This window comes from Lithobates pipiens, unplaced genomic scaffold (genome assembly GCF_037356315.1).
Source record: "Lithobates pipiens isolate NorthernLeopardFrog02 unplaced genomic scaffold, aLitPip1_a1.2 Scaffold_18, whole genome shotgun sequence".
Classification (NCBI taxonomy): Eukaryota; Metazoa; Chordata; class Amphibia; order Anura; family Ranidae; genus Lithobates; species Lithobates pipiens.
This window is the reverse complement of record NW_027507758.1, coordinates 83,977,670-84,005,370: the sequence shown is the minus strand read 5'-3', so window position 1 is coordinate 84,005,370 and position 27,701 is coordinate 83,977,670. Positions and strand designations below refer to the sequence as shown.

At 47.0% G+C, this 27,701-nt stretch overlaps 1 protein-coding gene across 2 annotated transcripts in view; it reads right to left on the bottom strand.

Annotated features, from left to right (window-relative positions):
* COQ8A (coenzyme Q8A) overlaps positions 1 to 27,701 on the bottom strand; it is a 118,079-nt gene that overhangs the window by 57,274 nt on the left and 33,104 nt on the right. For both annotated transcript variants that reach the window (XM_077485862.1, XM_077485863.1), the window contains exons 3-4: positions 23,063 to 23,446; positions 8,935 to 9,001 (exon numbers count right to left, since the gene is read on the bottom strand). In XM_077485862.1, the coding sequence (XP_077341988.1) occupies positions 8,935 to 9,001; positions 23,063 to 23,446 (451 nt within the window). The remainder of the gene's footprint in view (positions 1 to 8,934; positions 9,002 to 23,062; positions 23,447 to 27,701) is intronic.

Genomic DNA, 27,701 nt, shown 5'->3' with positions numbered 1-27,701 from the left:
CAAAAGCAAAGTTGAAAAGTTTATTTTCAAATTTTTTTCTGGAAGCACCTTTAGAGCAAATAGGTGGTAGAAAAAAAAAATTTGAAAACAAAGACTGTCACCAAAAAATTAAATGCTTACCAGATTCGCTCCTCACCAATCTGTGGCTCCTTCCACTGTCTATTTCTCATTATAGAGAGGTAGGGACTGTAGAATGAATTACAGCAAGAAAAGGGGGACCAGACATCCAACATTACCAGAAGTGGGTTAGATGTTGAAGAATCACCAGCAAGCATATCCCTTTAAAGAAGTAGGGCAAGGGGGCATGGCCTGGACATGGCCGAGTGAGGACGCTCTTGTCTCGAGCTCCCGTCCTCCTCCCGGCCAGCGGAGCCTACTATGCTCTGAATCAGAGATATTGATCGAGATATGCCAGCTAAGAAGAGGAGAACAGGGGGGGGGGGGGGGGGGGGAAGACCAGGGAGGTGAGACCACGAGACTCCGGAGGCTCCATAGAACATTTTCTGCGGCCATCCCAGCCCCCCCCCCCCCCCGCTGCATCTACAATGGCAGACCCACGTGGGGTGAGCAGGGCAGATCAGCGGAGCCAGCCGGCATCGCCAACGGCCTCAATAGAATCGGATTCTTTATCTGATATCCCCCCCTGCTTTTCAATCGGGAGCCCCGCAGGCGAGCTCCCTGGAGCCCGAGGGTATGGCCGAGATGAGGGCACTTCTCAGAGCTCTCCCCACAAAGGCGGATATAGAGTCCCTCATCGGCCGCCTTGAGACACAGCACCGCAAAGACATGCAGGAGGTGTGAGGGGAACTAGGCTCTGTGACTGCTAGGCTGGCGGCGGGGGAGACCTCTGCAGCGGACCTGGAGACCAGAGTCAGTGCGCTGGAGCACCTGCAAGATGCCCATATCGACGCCACGACGATGCTCCAACTGCACCAGGAAGAGATGGAGGACAGGAGCAGACGGAACAACCTCTGTCTGCGCGGCCTTCCAGAAGCGACCGGACCGGAGGATCTTGCGGCCTCTGCCACTGCTATCTTCCGCACACTCCCGAGTGATCCCCTGCCCCAGACCCTGGAATTCGATCGGATTCACCGAGCGCTAGGACTGAAGTCGCAGGACACCAGCAGACCGAGAGATGTCATTTGCCGCCTCCACCACTACTCGCATAAGGATTTGATTATCCGCAGAACGTGGGAGGTGGGAGAGACTGACTGACGGAGCGACGGTCAAGGTTCTACCTGATGTCTCTAGAGCCACTCTACAGCAGAGAGCCATGCTCCGCCCAATGCTGGAGGCAGCCCGCCGGAGGTGCGCTACCGACCGCTGGGGATATCCGCTGTCTGTTATATTCCGGAGGGATCAGCGGTCGTTTCATCTCCGGGCTCCAAGGGACCTGCCGGCTTTATTCACCTTCCTGGATACGGAGCCCCTCAGTGCAGAACTGGCTGATGTTCCTTCCACCGCTGGGAGGGCGCTCAGGCCCACACCCCTCGCAGGTGAACATTCAGCCGAGATTTCAGAGGCAGCGCCGAAGATCACAGGCGGCTACTCCAGAGGGGACACGTGAGTTGTGAGGGATTCTCCCTCTAGGTTGCGGACCAGACCCTCGCTACGGTTGTTAGCCATGACATCATAGTGCTTTGTCCCCCTTGAGCCCATTATATTTCACACAGATTGTTGAATCTACGCCGGCATGGATGCGTTGGAGTACTGACTATGTGCGACTGCTGGGAGGGGGGGGGGGGGGATGCAGTTGAGAGAAAACCCCCTTCAGGGCTAAAGTCTTCCAGGGGTGGGGGTGGGGCGGGCCAGCCTCGCCGCACCTCACCATCTCGTGATGGACGGCTACCCATATAAAGTTGCATCACCCGGCCAAACTCTCCTCCCTTCGCAATCAGATTAACGACCTCCTCGGCTATAAAGCTAAAGCCGCTTTACAAAAATGTAGGCTCATAGCCTACGAATCGGGAGATAAATGTGGGCGGGTTCTGGCGAGAGCAATTAGGGAGATCAAAAGGCAAACCTATATTCCTCATATTAGCACGAAGGTGAACAGGAAAGTTAGCTTGCCACACCATATAGCGAACACGTTCAAGTAGTATTATAAAACCCTATACAACTTACCGACCTCATCGGGAGTGCAACCCCGGATGGAGGCCTATCTGTCTGCTAGTCAGATGCCTACGTTATCCCCACACAGTATTGCCGAGCTGAAGACCCCGATAACCCCAGAAGAATTGGAATTGGCACTCAACTCGACCAAACCAGGGAAAGCCACTGGGCCCGATGGCTTTACCCTTCAATATTATAAAAAATACTATTCCCGTCCCTCTGCCCCTATATGGTCTCCTTTTTTAATGCTATTGGGAGCGAGGTAACCTTTTCCAACGATACCATGCGGGCGCATGTCACGGTCATTCCCAAAGAAGGCAAAGATCCGTTAGCTTGTAGCAGCTACAGGCAGATACCCCTGTTAAACACAGATCTTAAGTTATTCACCAAAATTCTAGCGACCCGATTAGCCCGCAATCTACAGAATCTGGTCCACTTAGATCAGGTGGGCTTCATCCCTATGAGGGAAGCTAGAGACAGCACGATTAAGATGCTGAGTTTAAATACATGTAGCTACCCAGAGGAAGACTCCCTCAATTTTCCAAAATACAGATGCAGAGAAAGCCTTCGACAGGGTTAACTGGGACTATATGTTCACGGTTCTCCATCATATTGGCTTGGGAGAAAAAAAAGGACTAGATGGATTGCCCAGATATACACTACCCCTACAGCTTAGGTCAAAGTGAATGGGATCCTGTCAGACCCCTTCCAGATCACGAATGGGACTAGACAGGGCTGCCCAATCTCCCCCCTGCTTTTTGCCCTCTCCCTGGAACCCTTCCTGTGTAAAATTAGGAACAATCAGAATATCCAGGGTCTAGTGGTTGGTGATACCCAATATAAGGTCTCTGCCTATGCAGATGACCTGCTTTTTTTTCTCTTTCGAACCTGGTAATCTCTCTCCCAAATCTTCTACGGGAATTTGATGAATAAGGGCAGATTTCCAACCTCAAAATTAATTACAACAAGTCGGAGACCATGGGCATCGAGATCCCACGAACCGTACTGCATGCACTCCAGTCTAGTTTCCACTTTAAGTGGACGTCTACGGCGTTGTCATATCTGGGCACTTCCGTCCCGGCAAATTTAAATTATACTTTTAAAATGAACTTCCCTTCGCCATTGACCCGAACTTGGACCTTACTGGAATCCTGGAATAAAGGCCTACATTCCTGGTTCGGCAGATGCAATCTTCTTAAGATGTGCATACTATCCAGATTTTTATACTTAATGCAGGCATTGCCAATCGTAATCCCCACATCGTATTTTAGACAGGTACACAGTTTGTTCACTAAATTTATCTGGGCTAATAAAAAAAACGAGACTATCCCGAACCCTGCTTTCCTCGCCCAAGTTTAATGGGGGGGGGGTCTAGCTGTCCCGGATGTGAGGAAATACTACCAAGCTGTACATCTTGGTAGGATTATAGATTGGTGCAGGCACCGAGATCTGAAGCTGTGGACACGTTTGGAGCAAGCACAAGCGCATTTACCTTTGCAGGGTGCGGTCTGGTGCTATGCACACCTCGCAAAGGGGGTAAAAAAAAAAAAAAAAAAAAAAAAAAAAAAACACCCTACGATAGGGATGACGCTGCGGATAGGCTCACAAACCTGTTCCACACAGTTAACTGTCCCTGCCCAACTCTCCACTGTACCCTATTATAGAAAACCCGCAATTCCCTCCAGGTTTGGATCCCCAAATTAAGAATGCCATGCTGAGCATAAATTGTACACAGGCACGACACTTCAGGACTAATGGTTCTTGGCCTTGCGTAGTGACACTGAGGGATACCTCTGGCCCCTTCAAACTGTCTTTCTGGACCGCAGTCCAACTCAGACCCTTCCTTACCTCTTTGCCCTCCCTGCAAGGGTTCGACGAACCCCTGACTACCTTTGAAGGATACTGCTCTGAAAGTGGTGTACTCCCGAGAACGCTGTCCACCATGTATAACCTTCTTGTCGCCCCTCGAGATGACACGCACCTGACCTTCCTGAGAAAATGGGAGAGGGAATTAAATTGTACGCTTACTTCGAACCAGACTCAGCGTATCATAACATCTGCCCTTAAATCCTCTATCTGTACGAAAGTGCAGGAAACCAATTACAAGCTCCTAACACAGTGGTATCTCACTCCCCAAGCTTTACATACCTACTACCCGAACACTTCAGCACTTTGCTGGAGATGTCGGATGGAAGAGGGCACATTGTATGTATTGGGAGGGAGGAGGAGGAGGGAGGGAGGGAGGAGGAGGAGGGAGGGAGGGAGGGAGGGAGGGAGGGAGGGAGGGAGGACAGAATGAATTGCCCCATTTTCAGCCGATAGTAGGCTGAAGTCCGCTGACGTCACTCAGCCAGCCCAGGCTCTTGATTGATCCAGACTTAAATGTCGGGTAGATATAGCAACTAGCCCAGCTGCTCAGTGAGCTGTTGGGAGACTGAGCCAGCCTAACAAACCCCATGCACAGCCCGGCAGAGGGGCAGAGCGCAGGTGACTGACAGTCATAGGCTCACTGAAGATCAAGTACAAAGATCAGCGGTGTTTGCTCAGTTCTAGGTCCTCGAGTGAGACAGATGCATCATCAGACCGATGCTGGATCTACCCATGCAAGTATAAAATGTTTATCCCCCCCAATTGTCATACTTCCCTTTTAAAGTGAAAATGCACTTAAAAGTTTTGGTAATATCCCCTCTCCACTCAAACACAATAGGTGCTTTTTTTTTTTCTGAGAATGGGTACCTTTTTTCTAACAGATACCTGCTCCCACTTTTGAAATTGTTACCTAGGCAAGAACTCCTTTAGCTTAGCCCACTACCCACCTCCTGGAACATGTCACATCCCAGGAGGCAGCGGGACTAGTCTGAAAGCACAGCGCAATCTTCCACATGAGCAGGAGTAAGCCAGCTGTAAAACCACAGGAAGACACATCTGGCACCCACATCCAAAATAGTGGTGCCAGGAATCCAAAGCCCAGTGTAGGATCAGCTACAGTAAAGACAGCGCTGGACTCCTAGGCTGGCAAGTGTGTTAAAAGTCAACAGCTACAGTATTTGTAGCTGCCATCTTAATATTTTTGAAACAGGACTGAAGTTCCCCTTTAAAGACAGTGAAGATCAGCAACGTAAGAAGCATTGCAGATAACAATTAATGTTTCTCTTTACAGGCAGGCCTCCTTTTATTAATTCATACATTAGAATCATGGTCACTTTAAAGTTCCCGATGACTTGTTCACATTAAGGGGAAAACTTCTCAACCATTGAAACCAACATTCCAGATATAAAACAAACCAAAACAGAAACAATGTTATCTTCTATATCTCCCTACAATTAAAGGGTATTGTTGTGTGCTCTCAACCATTTAGTCTCAATCATAACAAAAGCTACGCGTTTCTACATACTGCAATGTGAAAAGCCTCCATTGTTCAGCACATTCTGAAGGCCGATAAGACATTGTTAAAATTGACCTTTACTGACCAGAGAGAAAAGAATCCTCTGTATTCCACATCACTCTGTTTAGTCTCAACACAGCAGAATAAAAACAGATTTGGCTGTCCTACATTGATTTATGGCATTTTACTCTGCTGTGCTTTACAGGAACTGGTGATAGATTAAATAAAAAAAAAAAAAAAAAAAAAAAAAAATGGAGAAGGAGAAGAGAGAAAAGAGATCCTTTATTAGAAACGTTAAATATTTACCAGATCGGTAGCCAAGTGGGGAATTATGCCACGTACACACGTATCAGACTGACTATCTGGCGGACTGTTCGCCGGACTTTCCGAACGAGCTACCTGCCCACACATGGTACTTTTGCGGCGGACTAGGTACGGCGGAGTAAGTCCGCCAGACTATCCGCGGTACTTTTGAAACGAAAGGACACACACACACACACACACACACGAAAGTCCGCTCATTTTGAGTGCGGCTCCAGGTAGCCGGGACCAGCGAAGTAAGAGTCGCTGGCCCCGTCACCTGGTATGGACTTAAAAGGGGAATTCCTACGCCGAAAAACTGGCGTGGGGTCCCCCCCAGGTCCATATCAGACCCTTATCCGAGCACGGGGGTGGGGATGAGCGAGCGCCCCCCCCCTCCTGAGCCGTACCAGGCTGCGTGCCTTCAACAGAGGGGTTGCCTTGGGGAAGGGGGGGCGTGCGGCCTCCCACCCCAAAGCACCTTGTCCCCATGTTGATGAGGACAAGGGCCTCTTCCTGACAACCCTGGCCGTTGGTTGTCGGGGTCTGCGGGCAGGGGGCTTATCGGAATCCGTGAGCCCCCTTTAATAAGGGGGCCCCCAGATTCTGGCCCCCACACCCTATGTGAATGAGTATGGGGTACAATGTACCCCTACCCATTCACCTGTGAAAAAAAAAAAAAAAAAAAAAAAAAAAAAAAAAAACACACACACACACACACACACACACACACACACACACACACACACACACACACACACACACACACACACACACACACACACACACACACACACACACACACACACACACACACACACACACACACACACACACACACACACAGGTTAAAATAGTTATTGCACAGCTCCTTCTTGCCGGACTCCTCCGCTATCTTCTGCTAGCTCTTACTAGCGGAGGAGCCTGGCTTTCTTCTTCGTTGCCACCCTCTTCTTCCGACTTCAGGGGTCTTGTCCCCCTCTTCGGTTCTTCTTGCCAGGCCACCGCGCCTTCTTCTAGCTCTTTTACAAGCGGTGGCCCAGTCTTCTGTCACAGTCCCAGAGGATGCTGGGACTGTGACATCATAATGGGCGGGGACATCATCCGGTGATGTCCCTATATAAATCACCGCACGCCACGTGTCCTGTCATAGTGACCGGAGACAGCGATGAGGCAACATCTCCAGAAGAGAAAAGACGAGAAGAACAGAAGACGGCGGCGACAGAAGACCGGGCAACCTCTTGTAAAAGAGCTAGAAGAAGGCGCGGTGGCCCGGCAAGAACAACCGAAGAGGGGGACAAGACCCCCGAAGTCGGAAGAAGAGGGCGGTGGCAAAGAAGAAAGCCAGGCTCCTCCGCTAGTAAAGGAGATAGCAGAAGATAGGAGTCCGAAGACGGAAGAAGACCCCCGGAGCTGTGCAATAAACGATTTTAACCCTTGTGTGTTGTGTTTTTTTTAAACAGGTGAATGGGTAGGGGTTCATTGTACCCCATACTCGCATAGGGTGGGGGGCCGGGATCCGGGGGCCCCCTTATTAAAGGGGACTCCCGGATTCCGATAAGCCCCCCCGCCCGCAGACAACTAACGGCCAGGGTTGTCGGGAAGAGGCCCTTGTCCTCATCAACATGGGGACAAGGTGCTTTGGGATTGGGGGACCGCGCGGCCCCCCCCTTACCCAATGCACCCCCCCCCATGTAGAGGGCACGCGGCCTGGTACGGCTCAGAGGGGGGGGGGGGCGCTCACTCATCCTCACCCACTTTCCTGGCCGGCCGGGTAGTGTGCTCGGATAAGGGTCTGATATGGACCTGGGGGACCCCCACGCCGTTTTCTCGGCGTAGGAATTCCCCTTTAAGTCCATACCAGGTGACGGGGCCAGCGACGCTTACTTCGCTGGTCCCGGCTACCTGGAGCCGCACTCAAAATGAGCGGACTTTTCTCCGGGCGGGAAAAGTCTGTTCATTTCAAAAGTACGGCGGACTGGCACACACAGGGCCGTACTGTCCGCCGAAATGCGAGTCCGGTGGACAGATGGATGTGCAAAACTCCAATCTTAGTTTTGCTGGACTTTTGGGTAAAAAAAAAAGTTGACTTGAGTCCGCCGGACTTTTCCACCGGATTGTTTGATCGTGTGTACGCTGCATTACAATTTTTTGTCATCACAGCACTTGAAATCCATTAATACTGCCTCTAACCTTAGAACTCAAAGTTCATATCCCAGTATGGACCAGCAGCTGGAGAGATATACTGCTGTAACCAGAGCATTACACCCACAATCCATTAAATACTGTTGCAATGTTTTGTAGGCCTGAATGCAACCAAGTTGTAAATGCATAGCCTTCAATGTGAGTGCATTCATTTTTATTTTTTGTAAAAAGCGGACTATTCTTTAATCAAGGATATCACACTTTTGCAAAGAACTATACAGCAGTGCCAAACTGGGAGAGTGTGGGAGGCTAGGGGCCAATTGAGTGCACTGCATGCAAGAGGAGGGAGCAAAGAGCAGATTCCCTCACAAGTCTGTTGCTGCTCCTTCACTGCCCAATCAAATCCATTGGCAGGTAAGAGCTCCCCTACTTGTGTTTCTGTACATATCTGCTTGGAGTTCAGCTTGTCTGCAGGTCTTGGGGAGGCAGGCCAGAAGTGTTTAACAGTTCAAATGACTACCTTTCATTAGAGATTAGCTCGGGCCTGTTCTGAAACCTAGTCCCAACCCACCTGCCTGATCCAGCCAGGAAGACTACATTGCACACTGCTAAATCACAGGCAGCGAGACATTTCCCGGCCCACAGCTGCACAGACCGGGAAACGTGTCGATGCCTGCGATTAGCAGTGTGCAATGTCGCCTTCCTGGCAGGATTGGGCAGGTGGGTTGGGAGTAGGATCCCGAACACGCTCGAGCCCATCTCTACCTGTATCTGCCAAAAATAGGTCCTGCACTGTTCCAGGTTCTGGGATAAGTGACCTAAAGCCAGGAAGTCTCATTTGACCTGATAAAAACACTTTACAGGTTACTGCCTTCAACAAAAGATGCAGTTATGCTAGAGACACTTACTGTACCCCATCATTGGTAAAGCGACACTTCCATTTATTAAAAAGGTGTCCAGAATTTATTTTAGCATGTACAGGCTGCATTTACCTCCAAAGTTGGCCAATCTGCCAATCCGTGTTACCGGAACTTTCCTCTCTCGGGCTCGTTCACTCAGCTAAAAAAAAAAAAAAAAAAAAAAAAAAGGGGGGGGGGAATATATTATTAACAATTGTGTCCAAATATAAGAAAATACAGATCATTTGTTATCTTCATATTTTACATAAATCGGAGCTCCAAGCATACACCTAAAAACACAGTGGAGATGCCTATGCAACTTCACTAAATCATCAATCTTTTCTGCCATTTTCAGGGTTTACACAAAAACTGATAAATACCCACTACTGCGACTTCACAGGTCTCCTGAGAGCTCAACAGAATGTAAATAAGCATTGTCCCATTGCTTTAGTCCTTCAACTTGTGACTTACTACAGACTTTACAATGTTGCAGTCTGATCACTAGGGAAAAGGAGCGCAAGGAAATGATTACTTCTGCCTGCAGTGACAATCTCAGCCTGGCATGATCCAGACTCAGATGATTGAGGAAAGAAGGGTGGGGTGGGGTGGGGGGGGTTTAGAGCTTTGCAACAACAATCTCACTGCAACAATTTAGCAGAGATGTAGAGGAGATTGAAGCAATTGAGTGCACCACATGCCAGTGGAGAGAACAGATTCCCTCAAGTCTGCTCCTTCACTGTCCAATCAAATCCATTGGCAGGTAAGGGCTCTCTCATACGCTTCCTTATGCATTGTCACTTTAGAAGCAAGTGATGAGTCCATCAAGGTTTCCACAAACATCCTGCTTTTCAAACTCAACTCCTGGTTGGCTTTGAAATATAGAATCTGAGAAAAAAAAAAAAAACCACACACACACACACGACAGTTTAGGCCTATGAGCCAGCTATTTGAGGTGTGCTGGCCACAGGTAAGAAAGGTGCAGATGAAGACACTATTGGAAAAGATTTTGTTCAGCAGTGGTTCGCTCAGTTAGAGGGACAATGGAAGGAGCTGAAGCCCCAGCCAGGGGTCAGAGGTTTGCCATCACTGGACTAGAGGAAGGGTCTACAAACATTTCAGTACAAGGGCCTACATTTAACATTCACAGGCTTAAAATAAATCAGTTTTATAAATGAATGTATTCATTTAAATATTGTTTGGAGCTTTTTTAAATGCATGTTATGATTCAAAACAGGGGGGAAAAAAAACTGAGCAAATTTCAAATAAATTTGAGCCACCAATAAAGGGCAAAGAAAAGAAATTCAGTCTGCAGCTTTCCCCGCATATCAGCTATTGGCCAGATCAACTCTTTTAGCCAGTAGCATGCGGAACGCAGACCATAGTTTAGATTCCTCAGGACAAGAGGAATCTTTGAAGTACCAGCAGTTTGTTGCCAATGCTTAAGGGGAAGCTTGGATCAAGAAGACGACATATTACCAGTGGGAACTATGGTCATACTAGGAACACAGGCTTCATTGTACAAAATAAAAGAATTCAGTCACCTGTTCTAATAGAGAACAGCTCCTCATTATCTAGAGCAGGCATGTCCAAAGTCCGGCCCGCGGTCCTGTTTTGAACGGCCCGCCTGGTAATCTAAACATTATATATCTTTTGTGGCCCCCGACAATCTCCCAGCGCCGGGGCCACAAAAGATATATAGTCCGGCTGCATTGGAGATAGGAGGCTGTACGAGCGCCGTGCACACAGGAGTATTTCCTGTTTACACGGCAGCCTCTGTAATAGGAAGTCCCATCTCCTCCATTGGACGACTGTTCTGTCCATCAAAGGAGGCGGGACTTTCTCTTAAAGAGGCCGCTGTGTAAACAGGAGATTCTCCTGTTCTTTGGCGCTCGTCCAGCCCCCTCCATGTCACCTCCAAGGCTGCACTGATGGCAATGGTGAGTGAAATCCTGGCCAATGGTGGGGGCTGCATTCCTGGCCAATGGTGGGGGCTGCATTCCTGGCCAATGGTGGGCGCGCAGATGGGCACTGACCCTTATTTTGCTTCACAGTTTTTTTATTTAAAATTTTAAGGTTTTTTCCTGAAACTTCCCTCTTATTCGCCAATAAATACGGTATATCCAAATAACACACCCGAGCTTATCTCTTCAACACACACAGCCACAAAGGCAAGAGAATTCTTGTTGGGCCCTGTATTAGTGCTCGGACGAACACACTTAGACCGAATTTTAATGGTTCAAAGAATGTCAGGCAAAATGGTCGGCCCTCGTGCATGTTCACTTCATCAAATCTGGCCCTCTTTGAAAAAAGTTTGGACACCCCTGATCTAGAGAATATCAGTGACACAATGCAAGGCCCTAAATGATTGGAAAGGTTTTTTTAGGGCTGTGAAAATTAAAGATTAATTCCTCGATTAATCGTTAATTTTTTTGATCGATCAAAATTCTTTTGACCGGTACTCACCTCTCCGCCGACTTCCCGGGTTTTCAGGGAGTTCCGCCAGAGATCCGGTGACATCACCGGACTCCTCCCCCCCTTCCCCAAGTGCCTCCATCTGCTAACTAAGGGAAGGGGGGGGAGGAGTCCGGTGAAGTTGAAGTTTCTGATTGAACGTAACGTGTACGGGGGAGGAGCTACGCATGACGCCACCCGCTGCTGCCCTACGGAACTAACATGATTGTCAGCTTTACATGCTGTGTTTTTTCATCTTTATGCGAGTAGTTTGTGTTTGAACACAAAAATGTAATATTATACATAAGCGGTGAGCACTTAGATCTTTTCTTTCCACCCATGACCTGAGATTGTGAGAGAAGTTTATGGTTCGTGTTAACCCTTTTGATACCCGCATGCATGACCACCTGTTTGCACAGGGGTCCATGCCATAAGGTGAGAGTGATTAGTTAGACCAGAGGTGGAGGGATTGTCACGCTACGGTGGGAAAAAAATAAATAAAAATTACTTACGTCAGTGCTACAGTTTGAATTTAAAATGTTTGTGTGAACTGTGAAGTTAAGTCATGGATTGTGGAAACTAACTAGTGTCGGGTGATTGTATATAGTGTATACCACATTCACCACTGACATATGCAGAGTTGTAATGCAAGGAGATCAGCTAAAAGTAGTTGGATCTGTATGTGCGTTATAATTAATCGAAATTAGTCGATTAATCGTTCACAAAAATTTTAATCAGTAACAGCCCTAGTTTTTTTATGTTAATGCATTCGATCAATTAAGATAAAAAGCCTTGTGTGCTGCAGCCCTCCAATACTTGCATAAGGTACATATAGATCAGGGGTGCCCAACCGGTGGCCCGCGGCACGCCACGTCTTACTCTAAGATGGCGGGTCAGCAAGCCCAGATTGCGGGGTTCCAGGCATCAGCGCAAAGAATGGAGCCGCCGCTAGAGAAGTAGAGCTGATGCTTCCTGTATAGCACTGGCTCCTTCACAGACAGAGCGATACCAAATGTACTCCTCCTGTGACAGGAAGCATTGGCCCTACTCTCTACTGCAGCCGCATGCTTCTGTCCCACTAATGCACAGGAACCAGCGATCTCGGACATCAGCCAGCAGTACCCGCCAGCATACCTGCCAAAAGGTACCAGAACCTGTCCACAGTATCCAATAGCAGTACTAGCCCTGGAGGACAGCCAGCAGCAGCCACCAGTTATAACCACCTGGGGGACAGCAGCAACCAGCTGCAGGAATCCTGAGGAAGAAGTGAAGATCAAGGTCATTCGAGATGCAGGTAAACCGCTGGGCATCAGTGAGAAAGCAGCCTTAGGCCCCTTTCACACGATCGGTAGGATCGGGTTTGCCTGTCTATTTTTCAGACAGACCCAAATCAGACCCTCCATTCACATCTATAGAGTGGCAGATGTAAACTGACTGAGGTCTGCTTACACCCACTGATCTGCCTGTCTGGGCAGATCAGAGGGCCCTTAAGGTAGAGCGGGCTGCATCTGTGTCTGCTCTACATATGCAGAGTGGGCACACCTGCTATACGCTCATTGTGTCCCGTGACCCGTTACCAAGTCGCTAAAGTGGCCCTCCCTCCTCAAAAGTTTGGGAACCCCTGATCTAGATCCAGTGACATTGTAGGAATGTCTTGGCTGCCCGAGACTCCCCTCATTGGCTGAGACAGTAGTGGGGCACCATTGGCTCCCACTGCTGTCGAAGTCAGTCAGCCAATGAGAATAGAAAGGCGTCTAAATGCATCTATATGGACTATGTGACACGGCTCGGGTGCCCCCATAGCAGGCTGTTTGCTAAGAGGGCATGCAACAGGAGGGGAGGGGCCAGAAGCACCAAAGAGGGACCAGAGAAGAAGAGGATAAGGGCTGCTCTTTGCAAATCCACTGCACAGCACAGGCAAGTACAACTTTTTTTTTTTTTTTTTTTTTTTTATTATTAAAAATAACAAACAAGACTTTATAATCACTTTTGGAGTAAAGTGGCTTAGCCTGAGATGGGTAAAGCCAAACTTGGTGGAAACTCTGCCTTCAGGCAGTTAAACTGGATTTGGTGGATTCCTAGACGGGCAAGATGGACAATAGCCTGAAGACAGATAACCATACCCTAGGCAAAGTCCCCAGATTGGAACTAGACAATGGCTTTTACTGAAAAAGTGTGAAGCTTTGGAAACCTTAGACTGTTTCACAATATTGTGACAGGTCTGAAAATGTATTCAGATAGACAGACTTGTAAAATTTACTGATAGATCTACTTTAAAGTGGTACTAAACACATGCTGTTCAATTTAAATTCACCTTCTATTTCTGTTTGTGGATGATGGCACTAATTATTTTAACCACCCTAACGAGTAGGCCATTTTTTGTGATACGGCAGTGCGTTAATTTAACTAACAATTGTGCAGTCAAGCGACAATATGCACAAATAAAATGTATGTCATTTTTCTCCCCCACAAATAGGGCTTTATTTTGGTGGCATTTGATCACCTCTGCGTTTTTTTTGTTTTGTTTTTTCTCCTATAAAAACAGAAAAGTGACAATTTTGAAAAAAAATATTAAATAAAAAATGTGGTAATCTTTTTATTTGTCGATCGGCAGCCTAAAAGCTTAAGGTTTTCTTGTCCCAGCGATACATCAGATCCCTGTAGGGACAGAGAATGAGCTTTCCAGGGTCTCGGGGATCCTGTTGCTCTCATTGGTGTCCATTTATCGAGTGTCAGAATTGGCATTACTCCCTTACAGCAAACAAGTCTGGGAAAGTCACACGTGAAGTCAAGAGCACAAATGAAGCAGAGTTGGGTAACATACAAGCTTATCCTATGTGAAAAGGTACATTGGGACATGTAAATAAACATTACCTCATATCACTGTTGTCACTTTAGTTTTTAGTTTTTTTATAGATGTACAAACTGTCCAGCTCCATTTACAGACCAGGTGGAGACACCATAAGTTTAATCTGTCATTTCAATTGTATCAAAATCCAAGAACAAAAATGTAATATAATATATATATTGTAGTATACCACTTCCTATATATTGTGACCATACAAGTTTATTTTTTCAACTCCCCCCCCCGCCCCCACCTTTATTTTCACCTGGTGATCCTGCCAGCCTATCTTAAGTGTGCTACCATACGCTCAATGCACAGTGTTCTATGGATCTATAGGGGTGAATTTGTCACCCTAGTCTGCTTGCTCTTGATTTGATTACAGAACACCTCTCCTTTAACTTGGATCAATAGCAAACAGGGGGAGGTGTTCTGTAGTCCAAGGTGAACAGAACAGAGTCAACAACACTGAGAACACAGTTGATTGGACAGCACTAATATTCCAGCATTATCATCAGGCACAAAGCAGGGTCCATAAAGACATGAGGAACTTAACTGGCCTGCACAGAGTCCCGACCTCAACACGATAGAACACTTGGGATGAATTAGAGAGGAGACTGCGAGTCAGGCCTTCTCATCCCACATTCGTGCCTGACCACAAATGCGCTTCTGTAAGAATGGTTAAAAACATTTCCATAGACCCTCTTCTAAACCTTGTGGACAGCCTTCCTATAAGACAGGCACATGCAATTAGCGGACCTCCAGCTGTTGCAAAACTACAAGTCCCACCATGCCTCTGCCTCTGGAAATACTTGTGGCTGTCAGTCTTGCTATGCCTCATGAGACTTGTCGTTCTGCAACAGCTGGAGGTCCACCAATTGCATATGCCTGCTACAAGAGTTAAAGCGGGAGTCTGCGGTTTTTTTTTTTTTTAAAGCCAGCAGCTACAAATACTGCAGCTGCTGACTTTTAAAATAGTGACACTTACCTGTCCAGCGCACCCGCGATGTCGGCACCCGAAGCCGATCTCTCGATCGTCTCTCGGGTGCTGCCGCCGCCATCTTGGGTATGGGAATCAGGAAGTGGAGCCTTCAGGCTTCATTTCCTGGTTCCCTACTGCGCATGCGCGAGTCGCGCTGCGCAATAAGGATGGACCCGCTGCCTCTGGGATCTGTGTTTCCCAGCAGGCAGCGGGGGATTTTCGTAAAGGGGCGTAATCTACGCCCCTTTCCGCAGAGAGCTATCCCGGACGTGGGTGTAGATACCTGTACTGTACAGGTACCTGCACCCCCCTCCCCCCTGAAAGGTGCCAATTGTGGCGCCGGAGGGGAGGATTCCAATGAGCGGAAGGTCCACTTTAGGGTGGACCTCCGCTTTAAAGCTGTTATAGCTGCACAGGGTGGGCCAACTCAATATTGAATCCTACAGACTAAGACTGGGATGCCATTAAAAGTTAATGTGCGTGTAAAGGCAGGTGTCCCAATACTTTTGATAAATTTATACCAAACTAAAATTTCAGTCACAACTGCCAGGAAAATTATTCGGGATGCAAAGAAAAACCCACAAATAACTTCAGGTGAAATACAGGACTCTCTGAAAAAAAATGTGGTGTGTTTCAAGATGCACAATAAGGAGGAAGAAAGATGGGCTGCATGGTCGAGTTGCCAGAAGAAAGCCATTACTACACAAATGCCACAAAGTATCCCACTTACAATACACCAAACACAGAGACAAGCCTCAAACCTTCTGGCACAAAGTCATTTGGAGTGATTGAGCTTTTTGGCCACAAACGCTACATTTGGAGAGGAGTCAACAAGGCCTATGATGAAAGTTAAACCACTCCTACTGTGAAACACAGAGGTGGATTTCTGATGTTTTGGGGGATGTGCGAGCTACAAAGGCACAGAAATTTGGTCAAAATTGATGGCAAGATGAATGCAGTATGCTATCAAAAAATACCAGAGGAACATTTGCATTCATCAGCCAGGAAGCTGCCCATGCGACGTACTTTGACATTCCAACATGACAATGATCCAAAACACAAGGCCAAGTCAACCGGTCATTGGTTACAGCAGAATAAAGTGAATATTCTGGAGTGGCATCTCAGTCTGACCTCAATATCATTAACCACTTTAAGACCACCGCATGTAAAAATACGTCGGCACAATGGTACGGACAGGCACAAGCACGTACCCGTACGTTCCTGCCTTCCAGCGGGTGGCGGGTCTGATCGGACCCCCTCCCGCTGGCTGCGGCGGTCCGTTTCACTTCAGGAGCGATCCGGGATGAGCGATCGCTCCTGGCGAATGAGAAGCTTCCCCCGCCTGTGTAGTGTAAACACAGGCAGGAGGAAGTGATGTCATTCTCCTCGAGGCAGTCTTTTTGACCGCACTGCGAGGAGAGAAGACATAGTAAGTGTGCACCAACACTACACTGACACATAGGCACACTTTCACCCCCTGATGTTAGGTTTTAGGGTCAGATAGGGTCTGCGTCGCCCCAGGCAGCGCTAGGTTAGTGCCAGGTGGTTTATGGTGCTGTAATGTGGCTTTATATCTTAATCATCATCACCTTAATTGGCACATATTAACTGTTCTTGTACATAAATTGTTAAAACTGCATATCGATTTCTACATTAACTAAATCTGACAGTAAATCTAACCACTTGCCGACCGCCTCACGCCGATGTACGTCATCAGAATGGCACGGGCAGGCATAAGCACATATATGTACGTCCTTTGCCTCCCGCGGGTCGGGGGCCCGATCGGGCCCCCGCCCGGTGCCTGCGGCGGTCGGTTTTCGTTCGGGAGCGATCCCGGACGAGGGGACGGCCATTCATTCATGGCCACCCCCTCGCGATCGCTCCCGACGAATGGAAATCCCCGGTGACATCACTTCCTCTCCTGTAATGTAAACACAGGAGAGGAAGTGATGTATTCTCTCCTCCGTGTCGGTATTTTTCGTTCCGACACGGAGGAGAGCGGATCAGTGAGTTGCACCAACACATCCCACACACAGTAGAACATGCCAGGCACACTCACACCCCCCCTTTACCCCCCGATCACCCCCCCAATTACCCCTGCCCCCCAGTCACAGTGACACCAATGTCATTTTTTTTTTTTTTTTTTGCATTGGTGTCATTTGTGACTGTAATAACTGTTAGGGCAGTTAGGGTTAGCCCCCTTTAGTTCTAATGTACCCCCCTAACCCCCCCAATAAAGGTTTAACCCCGTGATCACCCCCCGTCGCCAGTGTCACTAAGGCTGGGTTCACATTGCAGCGGTTTATGAGAACGAATGTGATTCGCACCGCACTGCAGTGCAAATCACATCCGATCTCTGTGCGATTCGAGTTCAGCCATTCGCCGCACCCGCCGCACCCGCCACACCCGCCGCACCCGCCGCAAATTCGCACGGGACCCTTTTTTTGGCCCGCAGCAGAATCGGATCGCATGGGTGTTCACACCATGCGATCCGAGTTTGCAGATCGCACTGCGATATGCGAACTGATCTGGGGGTGTCAGTAACATTTCACTGACACTCCCAGCAGTTCGCATAGGGCAGTGTGAACTGCCGCCGGGAGGCATGCGATGCGGGAACCCGCCGCGGATTCGCGGCGTTTCCGCATCGCTCCAGTGTGAACCCAGCCTAATAAGCGATCATTTTTCTGATCGCCGTATTAGTGTCACAGGTGACGCTAGTTAGGCAGGTAGGTATTTAGGTTCGCCGCAGCTTTTTATAGCGCTAGGGACCCCCATATACTACCGCATAAAGCCCCCTGATTGCCCCCTAGTTAACCCTTTCACCAGTGATCACCATATAACTGTTACAGGTGACGCTGGTTGGTTAGTTATTTTTTTATAGTTTCAGGGCACCCGCCATTTATTACCTAATAAAGGTTTAACCCCCTGATCACCCGGCAGGTGTCATTTGTGACTAATAACTGTTAGGGCAGTTAGGGTTAGCCCCCTTTAGTTCTAAGGTACCCCCCTAACCCCCCCAATAAAGGTTTAACCCCGTGATCACCCCCCGTCGCCAGTGTCACTAAGGCTGGGTTCACATTGCAGCGGTTTATGAGAACGGATGTGATTCGCACCGCACTGCAGTGCAAATCACATCCGATCTCTGTGCGATTCGAGTTCAGCTATACAGATAGTATGGCTGAATTCGTGTCGCACCCGCCGCAAACTCGCACGGGACCCTTTTTTTGGTCCGCAGCAGAATCGGATCGCATGGGTGTTCACACCATGCGATCCAAGTTTGCAGATCGCACTGCGATATGCGAACTGATCTGGGGGTGTCATTAACATTTCACTGACACTCCCAGCAGTTCGCATAGGGCAGTGTGAACTGCCGCCGGGAGGCATGCGATGCGGGAACCCGCCGCGCATTCGTGGCGTTCCCGCATCGCTCCAGTGTGAACCCAGCCTAATAAGCGATCGTTTTTCTGATCGCTGTATTAGTGTCACAGGTGACGCTAGTTAGGCAGGTAGGTATTTAGGTTCGCCGCAGCTTTTTATAGCGCCAGGGACCCCCATATACTACCGCATAAAGCCCCCTGATTGCCCCCTAGTTAACCCTTTCACCAGTGATCACCATATAACTGTTACAGGTGACGCTGGTTGGTTAGTTATTTTTTTATAGTTTCAGGGCACCCGCCATTTATTACCTAGTCTCACTAGTGTACCCCTAAATTTAGGGGTGTCTACTTTCTAAAATGGGGTCATTTGGGGGGGGGGGGTTTGTGCCATCTTGGCATTTTATGGCCTTCAAAACTGTAACGCCCTTAGAAAGCCTGAAGGCGGTGCTTGGTTTTTGGGGCCCCGTACGCGGCTAGGCTCCCAAAAAGTCCCACATATGTGGTATCCCCGTACTCAGGAGAAGCAGCAGAATTTATTTTGGGGTGTCATTTCACATATGCCCATGGCATGCGTGAGCAATATATCATTTAGTGACAACTTTGTGAAAAAAAAAAAAAGTTTGTAATTTTCCCGCAACTTGTGGCAAAATATAAAATATTCCATGGACTCAACATGCCTCTCAGCAAATAGCTTGGGGTGTCTACTTTCTAAAATGGGGTCATTTGTGGGGGTTTTGTGCCATCTTGGCATTTTATGGCCTTCAAAACTGTAATAGGTAGTGAGAAGTGAACTCAAAAAATTACGCCCTTAGAAAGCCTGAAGGCGGTGCTTGGTTTTCGGGGCCCCGTACGCGGCTAGGCTCCCAAAAAGTCCCACATATGTGGTATTCCCGTACTCAGGAGAAGCAGCAGAATTTATTTTGGGGTGTCATTTCACATATGCCCATGGCATGCATGAGCAATATATCATTTAGTGACAACTTTGTGAAAAAAAAAAAAAAAAAAAAAAAAGTTTGTAATTTTCCCGCAACTTGTGGCAAAATATAAAATATTCCATGGACTCAACATGCCTCTCAGCAAATAGCTTGGGGTGTCTACTTTCTAAAATGGGGTCATTTGTGGGGGTTTTGTGCCATCTTGGCATTTTATGGCCTTCAAAACTGTAATAGGTAGTGAGGCGTGAAATCAAAAATTGACGCCCTTAGAAAGCCTGAAGGCGGTGCTTGGTTTTCGGGGCCCTGTACGCGGCTAGGCTCCCAAAAAGTCCCACATATGTGGTATCCCCGTACTCAGGAGAAGCAGCAGAATTTATTTTGGGGTGTCATTTCACATACGCCCATAGCATGTGTGAGCAATATATCATTTAGTGACAACTTTGTGTAAAAAAAAAAAAAAAATTTTTTTTTTGTCATTATTCAATCGCTTGAGGCAAAAAAATAAAATATTCAATGGGCTCAACATGCCTCTTATCAATTTCCTTAGGGGGTCTACTTTCCAAAATGGGGTCATTTGGGGGGGTTTTGTACTGCCCTGTCATTTTAGCACCTCAAGAAATGAGATAGGCAGTCGTAAACTAAAAGCTGCGTAAATTCCAGAAAACGTACCTTAGTTTGTAGATGTGACAACTTTTGCGCAAACCAATAAATATACAATTATTGACTTTTTTTTTACCAAAGACATGTGGCTGAATACATTTTGTCCTAAATGTATGACTAAAATTGAGTTTATTGGATTTTTCTAATAACAAAAAGTAGAAAATATCATTTTTTTTCAAAATTTGCGGTCTTTTTACGTTTATATCGCAAAAAATAAAAATCGCAGAGGCAATCAAATACCATCAAAAGAAAGCTCTATTTGTGGGAAGAAAAGGACGCAAATTTTGTTTGGGTACAACATTGCATGACCGCGCAATTACCAGTTAAAGCAGCGCAGTGCCAAAGTGTAAAAAGACCTCTGGTCATTTACCAGCAAAATGGTCCGGTCTGAAAGTGGCTAAAGAGCCTCCTGTGCTGGATTTTGCCAACCATGTACATAGACCGGCTGCCTGGGAATCAATGAGCCATGTGAGGCTTATAAAAAAACTTAATCAAAGTAAACCTTACATAGAAAAGTACTGGGAAGCGTCAGTAGCTCACATCACAGGGGAAATCCCAATAACCCCTTTCAGATTTCACACCCTGTTTGATGCAGCAGACATAAATGATGTGGCACGGGGACGTGCAGCATGGCACATGTTTGGAAAACTGTTTTCCCGAGTCATCAGACTTCACAGAGCGGGTAATCTGCCCGACACGTACCAGCCTTTACATCTACATCGGGGGGAGGCACTGCTGAATGTGGACTATTCTCAGCAGAATGAAGAAGCCAATTATGGACATATTTGCACTGGGGGATAAAATAAAAATCCTAAATGTTACTATATGACAAGAGCTGGCTTAAAGTGGAGCTCTAGGCCAGCATTTCTCAACTCCAGTCCTCAAGGTGCCGCAACAGGTCATGTTTTTTAGGATTTCCCTCAGATGTAGCCGCTGTGTTAATTACTAAGGCAGTGAAACGGATCAAATCACCTGTGCAAAATAATGGGAAGCCTGAAAACACAGGACCTGCTGGGGCGCCTTGAGGACTGGCATTGAGAAACACAGCTCTAGGCAATGGGGCAATTGTATGGTCTCAAATCTCATGGAAAAGGGTATAGGCCCTCGGTATCAGCACTCGTACCTCGCCAAAACAAATCTATTAAATCGGTGTAACCCTATCAAAAAACCTAGAATTAATATTACCTTTTAAAGGGGTGGTTTATGACTGTCAGAGTCAAGATTACTGATCCTGCAGCAAAAGTTCACTTGACCAAATGCCCAGGGTTTTTGGCACATGACCACCACCGCCAAGGAGCCGGGAATAACAATGTCACCAAAAGCAAGAATTTCAACTATTCTTTAGCTACGATATTTTACAGATGACAACATAGCGTTTCTGTACTAAAATTGCTTAAACTGCACAGAGTTTCTCATAGTGTGCATTAGAAGCTGCAGCAAGTCATGGCTGATGGACATCCTGCATCATCTAGCCATTTCCTCCCCAGCCTGACTATCCCTGGCCCACTCCTTACATTCATTGGATTTCAATCATGCTTGCTCTGCATCACATGTGGGCATTTCCACTTCCTGCTTTCAATATACACGTGTATTAAAAAATAAAAATAATCTATATATCTCGATATAGATTTTTTATATAGAGATTAATAAATTTTTTTTATATATATATATATATATATATATATATATATATATATATATATATATATACACACACACACACACACACACACACACACACACACATACGCATGAGATATGTACGTACATACACACAATGTCTCACAAAAGTGATTACACCCCTCACATTTTTATAAATATTTTAGCTATTTTGATGGGACAACACAAGAGAGGAGACCAGCACGTGTTCGAGTCGCAGTCCCCAGAGATTTTTTTCCTTCTCGGCTCACTGTTGCACACAGGCTGTTACTGGGGGGCGACTCCTCTTACAACTGGCTGTGTGGGCAGAAGGACTGTGGGAGAGACCCGAGCGAGCCAGGCTGTGCTTGTCCTCCTCACAGACAGATTGCCAGTCCAGAACTAATGGATGCAAACTAATGGTCTGCTGCTTAGGTCACATTTGGAGTCTTCATTAGATCATAATATCATTAGATAAAGTAGAGGAATTCTATCAAATTTTAAATTGGACTGTCTCTTATTTATACTGAAAATATATTTTTATAATAAGCATAGCTAGCAAAATTTCTGCGTTACCCACTCCGAGAATCCTTACAGTATGGCAACATGATAGCTAGTACTCTTACCTTGTAATACAAATTTGCCAAATTATGACTGTAATAATAAACTTGATGGTGGACCTAAACATTAAAGTGACTGCCATTTCATTAACTATGGTGTATGCATGTCAGGGCAAAATATAAGGAGATTAACCTTTAGCCTCAAACAGCTGAGTATGGGTCTGCTTTAAATATAAATTATATTGAATTCTTAATAAATATAATCCACTTACTGCTAAATTTAAAAGGCAGATAAAATTCCAATAAACTAATGAGTATTTAAATCTACAAAGTTTTAAAATCATATGTATAGTCCCTATGACAATTTTTTTATAATGACCTTTTTCATGTCAGATATCCTGCCTGTATGTCCTTTCCAGCTGTTAAGTGTTCTCTATTTTTAACAACCCGATGCAGAGAGAAAAAAAAAGTGGTTGTACCGACTAGTAACTATGTCAGCGTTTCTCCAGAGTAGACTACATAAAGAAACCCAAGGGCTACAGTGACCCAGAATGAATAATAAAAAAAGGAAGAAGTCTTTTCAAATATATGTCTGACTTTTTTTCAATATTACAGCAGCCCATAAAGTGGCGTTTACAGCATCTACAGAGCAAGAAAATTTAGTGAACCTAACTTTTTCCATCAAATCTTAAAAGTTGAACTCCAGGTCCCAACCCCCCCGGTTCCCAACACGTCCCCAACAAACATTAGTAAATGCATAAACACGCAAGACATACCATCTGTTTGTAGGGCTTCTGTTCTGGAGTGGACTTTGACTCCCTGGCTTTATCAATGTCCTCTGCGGTCAGCCCACTGACAGAAGTGTGGTCCTGGTGAAAGCCTCTTTTCTGTCCAGTGGCCGCAAAAGGTCCCGCAGTGTCCCTGAGATTTCCAAACATAGTTCCATTGTCCATTTTGGAGGTGGGGTCTGGTCGGAAGGAATAGGTGTCTTGACCCTGGCTGCTGTAGACGTCCTCCTGGCTGGACTGTGCCTCTGCATGCTGGATTTCATGAGTGTGGCCGGACGAAGGGGAGTACTCCATGCCAGCAATCTCCGAGGTCAGTCCTGAAAAACTATCAATGTCCTCCACAGCCAGGTTCTCCTGCTGCCCGCCAACTTCCTGGAGAAAAAATAAAGTTACACAAATGTCAACATCTACAAGGTCATAACAGGATAACTATGGGTGAAATCTGGACCTAGGGGTTAGGTTACACTGACACTTTCAACAAGAGCATGTAGTTCATGCATTGACTGCATGGCTGATAACACATCAAGAGGGAATGGTGCCATTATGCTTGTCCCTCACTAGTGATGGCCGAACGGTTCGCCCGGCGGTCGTTTCGCGGCGAATTTCCGACATTCGCGGTCCGCACGTTCGAACGCCTTTTTCCGTCGTTCGCCGCGGCGGACTTACGTGTTTAATGTATACAAGAACTTTAACCTTTGGTGACACGTTTATCATGTGATACAGGACAGCCAATTGAGACATGACAGCACATGGACACTTGTACATTCCCCCTAACCTATAAATACACCCGATCCGGTGGCCATTTTACATTCTTTCTTCTGTTAAGATAGGGACAGGTTCCTGTGTGGAGTAGGGAGAGATAAACCACTAGCTATTTGGTACACAAAAGTTCTTTTCAGGACTGGTATAGGTGTTAGGTGTTGATAGGTTTGCTGTGCTGCTGATTCTTGCAGCAGCCTGAGTGTCTTTTGTTAGTTTAGAGAAAGGGAAAGGACGGTGTATGCTACAGGGACAGCCAGATTAGTCTTTCATCATCATCATCATCATCATCATCATTAGCTGTTACTATCAAGGTCCACAAAAGAGCTGTTCCAGTAACCACTAATCGTTCTCTTTTTTTGCCAATTTGTATAGGGACAGGAAGGAAGCAGTGTTGTCAGGCAGTGAGGGTAATTTTAAAGACTTGCTGTTATTATTAGTTCCACAAAGGTTCTTTTCAGGACTGGTATCAGTGGTACAGTAATAGGCTTGTACATGTATAATATTCTTTCTTCCAAATATAGAAAGGATATTATACTTGACTGCTGCCCTTCTGCTGCAGTCTGCTAAACATTCACAACTCACTTGTTCCACAAAAGTTCTTATAAGGACTGGTAACTTGGTATAGGGTGCTACGGTACATAGGCTTGAGTGCGGTACAGTCTGCTGTTCTGTAAGGACCGCTATCGGTCCACAATAGATAGGGTTGACGTGCACCACTGCTGACCGCTGCCCTATACTGCAGCAGTCCTTCAGCGGTATAGGGACTGACGTACAGTCTGCTAATCACTAACACACAACCTGCTTGTTCCACAAAAGTTCTTATAAGGACTGGTAACTTGGTATAGGGTGCTACGGTACATAGGCTTGAGTGCGGTACAGTCTGCTGTTCTGTAAGGACCGCTATCGGTCCACAATAGATAGGGTTGACGTGCACCACTGCTGACCGCTGCCCTATACTGCAGCAGTCCTTCAGCGGTATAGGGACTGACGTACAGTCTGCTAAAAACTAATACACAACCTGCTTGGTCCACAAAAGTTCTTATAAGGACTGGTAACTTGGTATAGGGTGCTACGGTACATAGGCTTGAGTGCGGTACAGTCTGCTGTTCTGTAAGGACCGCTATCGGTCCACAATAGATAGGGTTGACGTGCACCACTGCTGACCGCTCACCTATACTGCAGCAGTCCTTCAGCGGTATAGGGACTGACGTACAGTCTGCTAAACACTAATACACAACCTGCTTGTTCCACAAAAGTTCTTATAAGGACTGGTAACTTGGTATAGGGTGCTACGGTACATAGGCTTGAGTGCGGTACAGTCTGCTGTTCTGTAAGGACCGCTATCGGTCCACAATAGATAGGGTTGACGTGCACCACTGCTGACCGCTCACCTATACTGCAGCAGTCCTTCAGCGGTATAGGGACTGACGTACAGTCTGCTAAAAACTAATACACAACCTGCTTGGTCCACAAAAGTTCTTATAAGGACTGGTAACTTGGTATAGGGTGCTACGGTACATAGGCTTGAGTGCGGTACAGTCTGCTGTTCTGTAAGGACCGCTATCGGTCCACAATAGATAGGGTTGACGTGCACCACTGCTGACCGCTCACCTATACTGCAGCAGTCCTTCAGCGGTATAGGGACTGACGTACAGTCTGCTAAACACTAATACACAACCTGCTTGTTCCACAAAAGTTCTTATAAGGACTGGTAACTTGGTATAGGGTGCTACGGTACATAGGCTTGAGTGCGGTACAGTCTGCTGTTCTGTAAGGACCGCTATCGGTCCACAATAGATAGGGTTGACGTGCACCACTGCTGACCGCTCACCTATACTGCAGCAGTCCTTCAGCGGTATAGGGACTGACGTACAGTCTGCTAATCACTAACACACAACCTGCTTGTTCCACAAAAGTTCTTATAAGGACTGGTAACTTGGTATAGGGTGCTACGGTACATAGGCTTGAGTGCGGTACAGTCTGCTGTTCTGTAAGGACCGCTATCGGTCCACAATAGATAGGGTTGACGTGCACCACTGCTGACCGCTCACCTATACTGCAGCAGTCCTTCAGCGGTATAGGGACTGACGTACAGTCTGCTAAACACTAATACACAACCTGCTTGTTCCACAAAAGTTCTTATAAGGACTGGTAACTTGGTATAGGGTGCTACGGTACATAGGCTTGAGTGCGGTACAGTCTGCTGTTCTGTAAGGACCGCTATCGGTCCACAATAGATAGGGTTGACGTGCACCACTGCTGACCGCTCACCTATACTGCAGCAGTCCTTCAGCGGTATAGGGACTGACGTACAGTCTGCTAATCACTAACACACAACCTGCTTGTTCCACAAAAGTTCTTATAAGGACTGGTAACTTGGTATAGGGTGCTACGGTACATAGGCTTGAGTGCGGTACAGTCTGCTGTTCTGTAAGGACCGCTATCGGTCCACAATAGATAGGGTTGACGTGCACCACTGCTGACCGCTCACCTATACTGCAGCAGTCCTTCAGCGGTATAGGGACTGACGTACAGTCTGCTAAACACTAATACACAACCTGCTTGTTCCACAAAAGTTCTTATAAGGACTGGTAACTTGGTATAGGGTGCTACGGTACATAGGCTTGAGTGCGGTACAGTCTGCTGTTCTGTAAGGACCGCTATCGGTCCACAATAGATAGGGTTGACGTGCACCACTGCTGACCGCTGCCCTATACTGCAGCAGTCCTTCAGCGGTATAGGGACTGACGTACAGTCTGCTAAACACTAATACACAACCTGCTTGGTCCACAAAAGTTCTTATAAGGACTGGTAACTTGGTATAGGGTGCTACGGTACATAGGCTTGAGTGCGGTACAGTCTGCTGTTCTGTAAGGACCGCTATCGGTCCACAATAGATAGGGTTGACGTGCACCACTGCTGACCGCTCACCTATACTGCAGCAGTCCTTCAGCGGTATAGGGACTGACGTACAGTCTGCTAATCACTAACACACAACCTGCTTGTTCCACAAAAGTTCTTATAAGGACTGGTAACTTGGTATAGGGTGCTACGGTACATAGGCTTGAGTGCGGTACAGTCTGCTGTTCTGTAAGGACCGCTATCGGTCCACAATAGATAGGGTTGACGTGCACCACTGCTGACCGCTGCCCTATACTGCAGCAGTCCTTCAGCGGTATAGGGACTGACGTACAGTCTGCTAAACACTAATACACAACCTGCTTGGTCCACAAAAGTTCTTATAAGGACTGGTAACTTGGTATAGGGTGCTACGGTACATAGGCTTGAGTGCGGTACAGTCTGCTGTTCTGTAAGGACCGCTATCGGTCCACAATAGATAGGGTTGACGTGCACCACTGCTGACCGCTGCCCTATACTGCAGCAGTCCTTCAGCGGTATAGGGACTGACGTACAGTCTGCTAAACACTAATACACAACCTGCTTGGTCCACAAAAGTTCTTATAAGGACTGGTAACTTGGTATAGGGTGCTACGGTACATAGGCTTGAGTGCGGTACAGTCTGCTGTTCTGTAAGGACCGCTATCGGTCCACAATAGATAGGGTTGACGTGCACCACTGCTGACCGCTGCCCTATACTGCAGCAGTCCTTCAGCGGTATAGGGACTGACGTACAGTCTGCTAAACACTAATACACAACCTGCTTGGTCCACAAAAGTTCTTATAAGGACTGGTAACTTGGTATAGGGTGCTACGGTACATAGGCTTGAGTGCGGTACAGTCTGCTGTTCTGTAAGGACCGCTATAGGTCCACAATAGATAGGGTTGACGTGCACCACTGCTGACCGCTCACCTATACTGCAGCAGTCCTTCAGCGGTATAGGGACTAAGAGTTTTGTCACAGGGT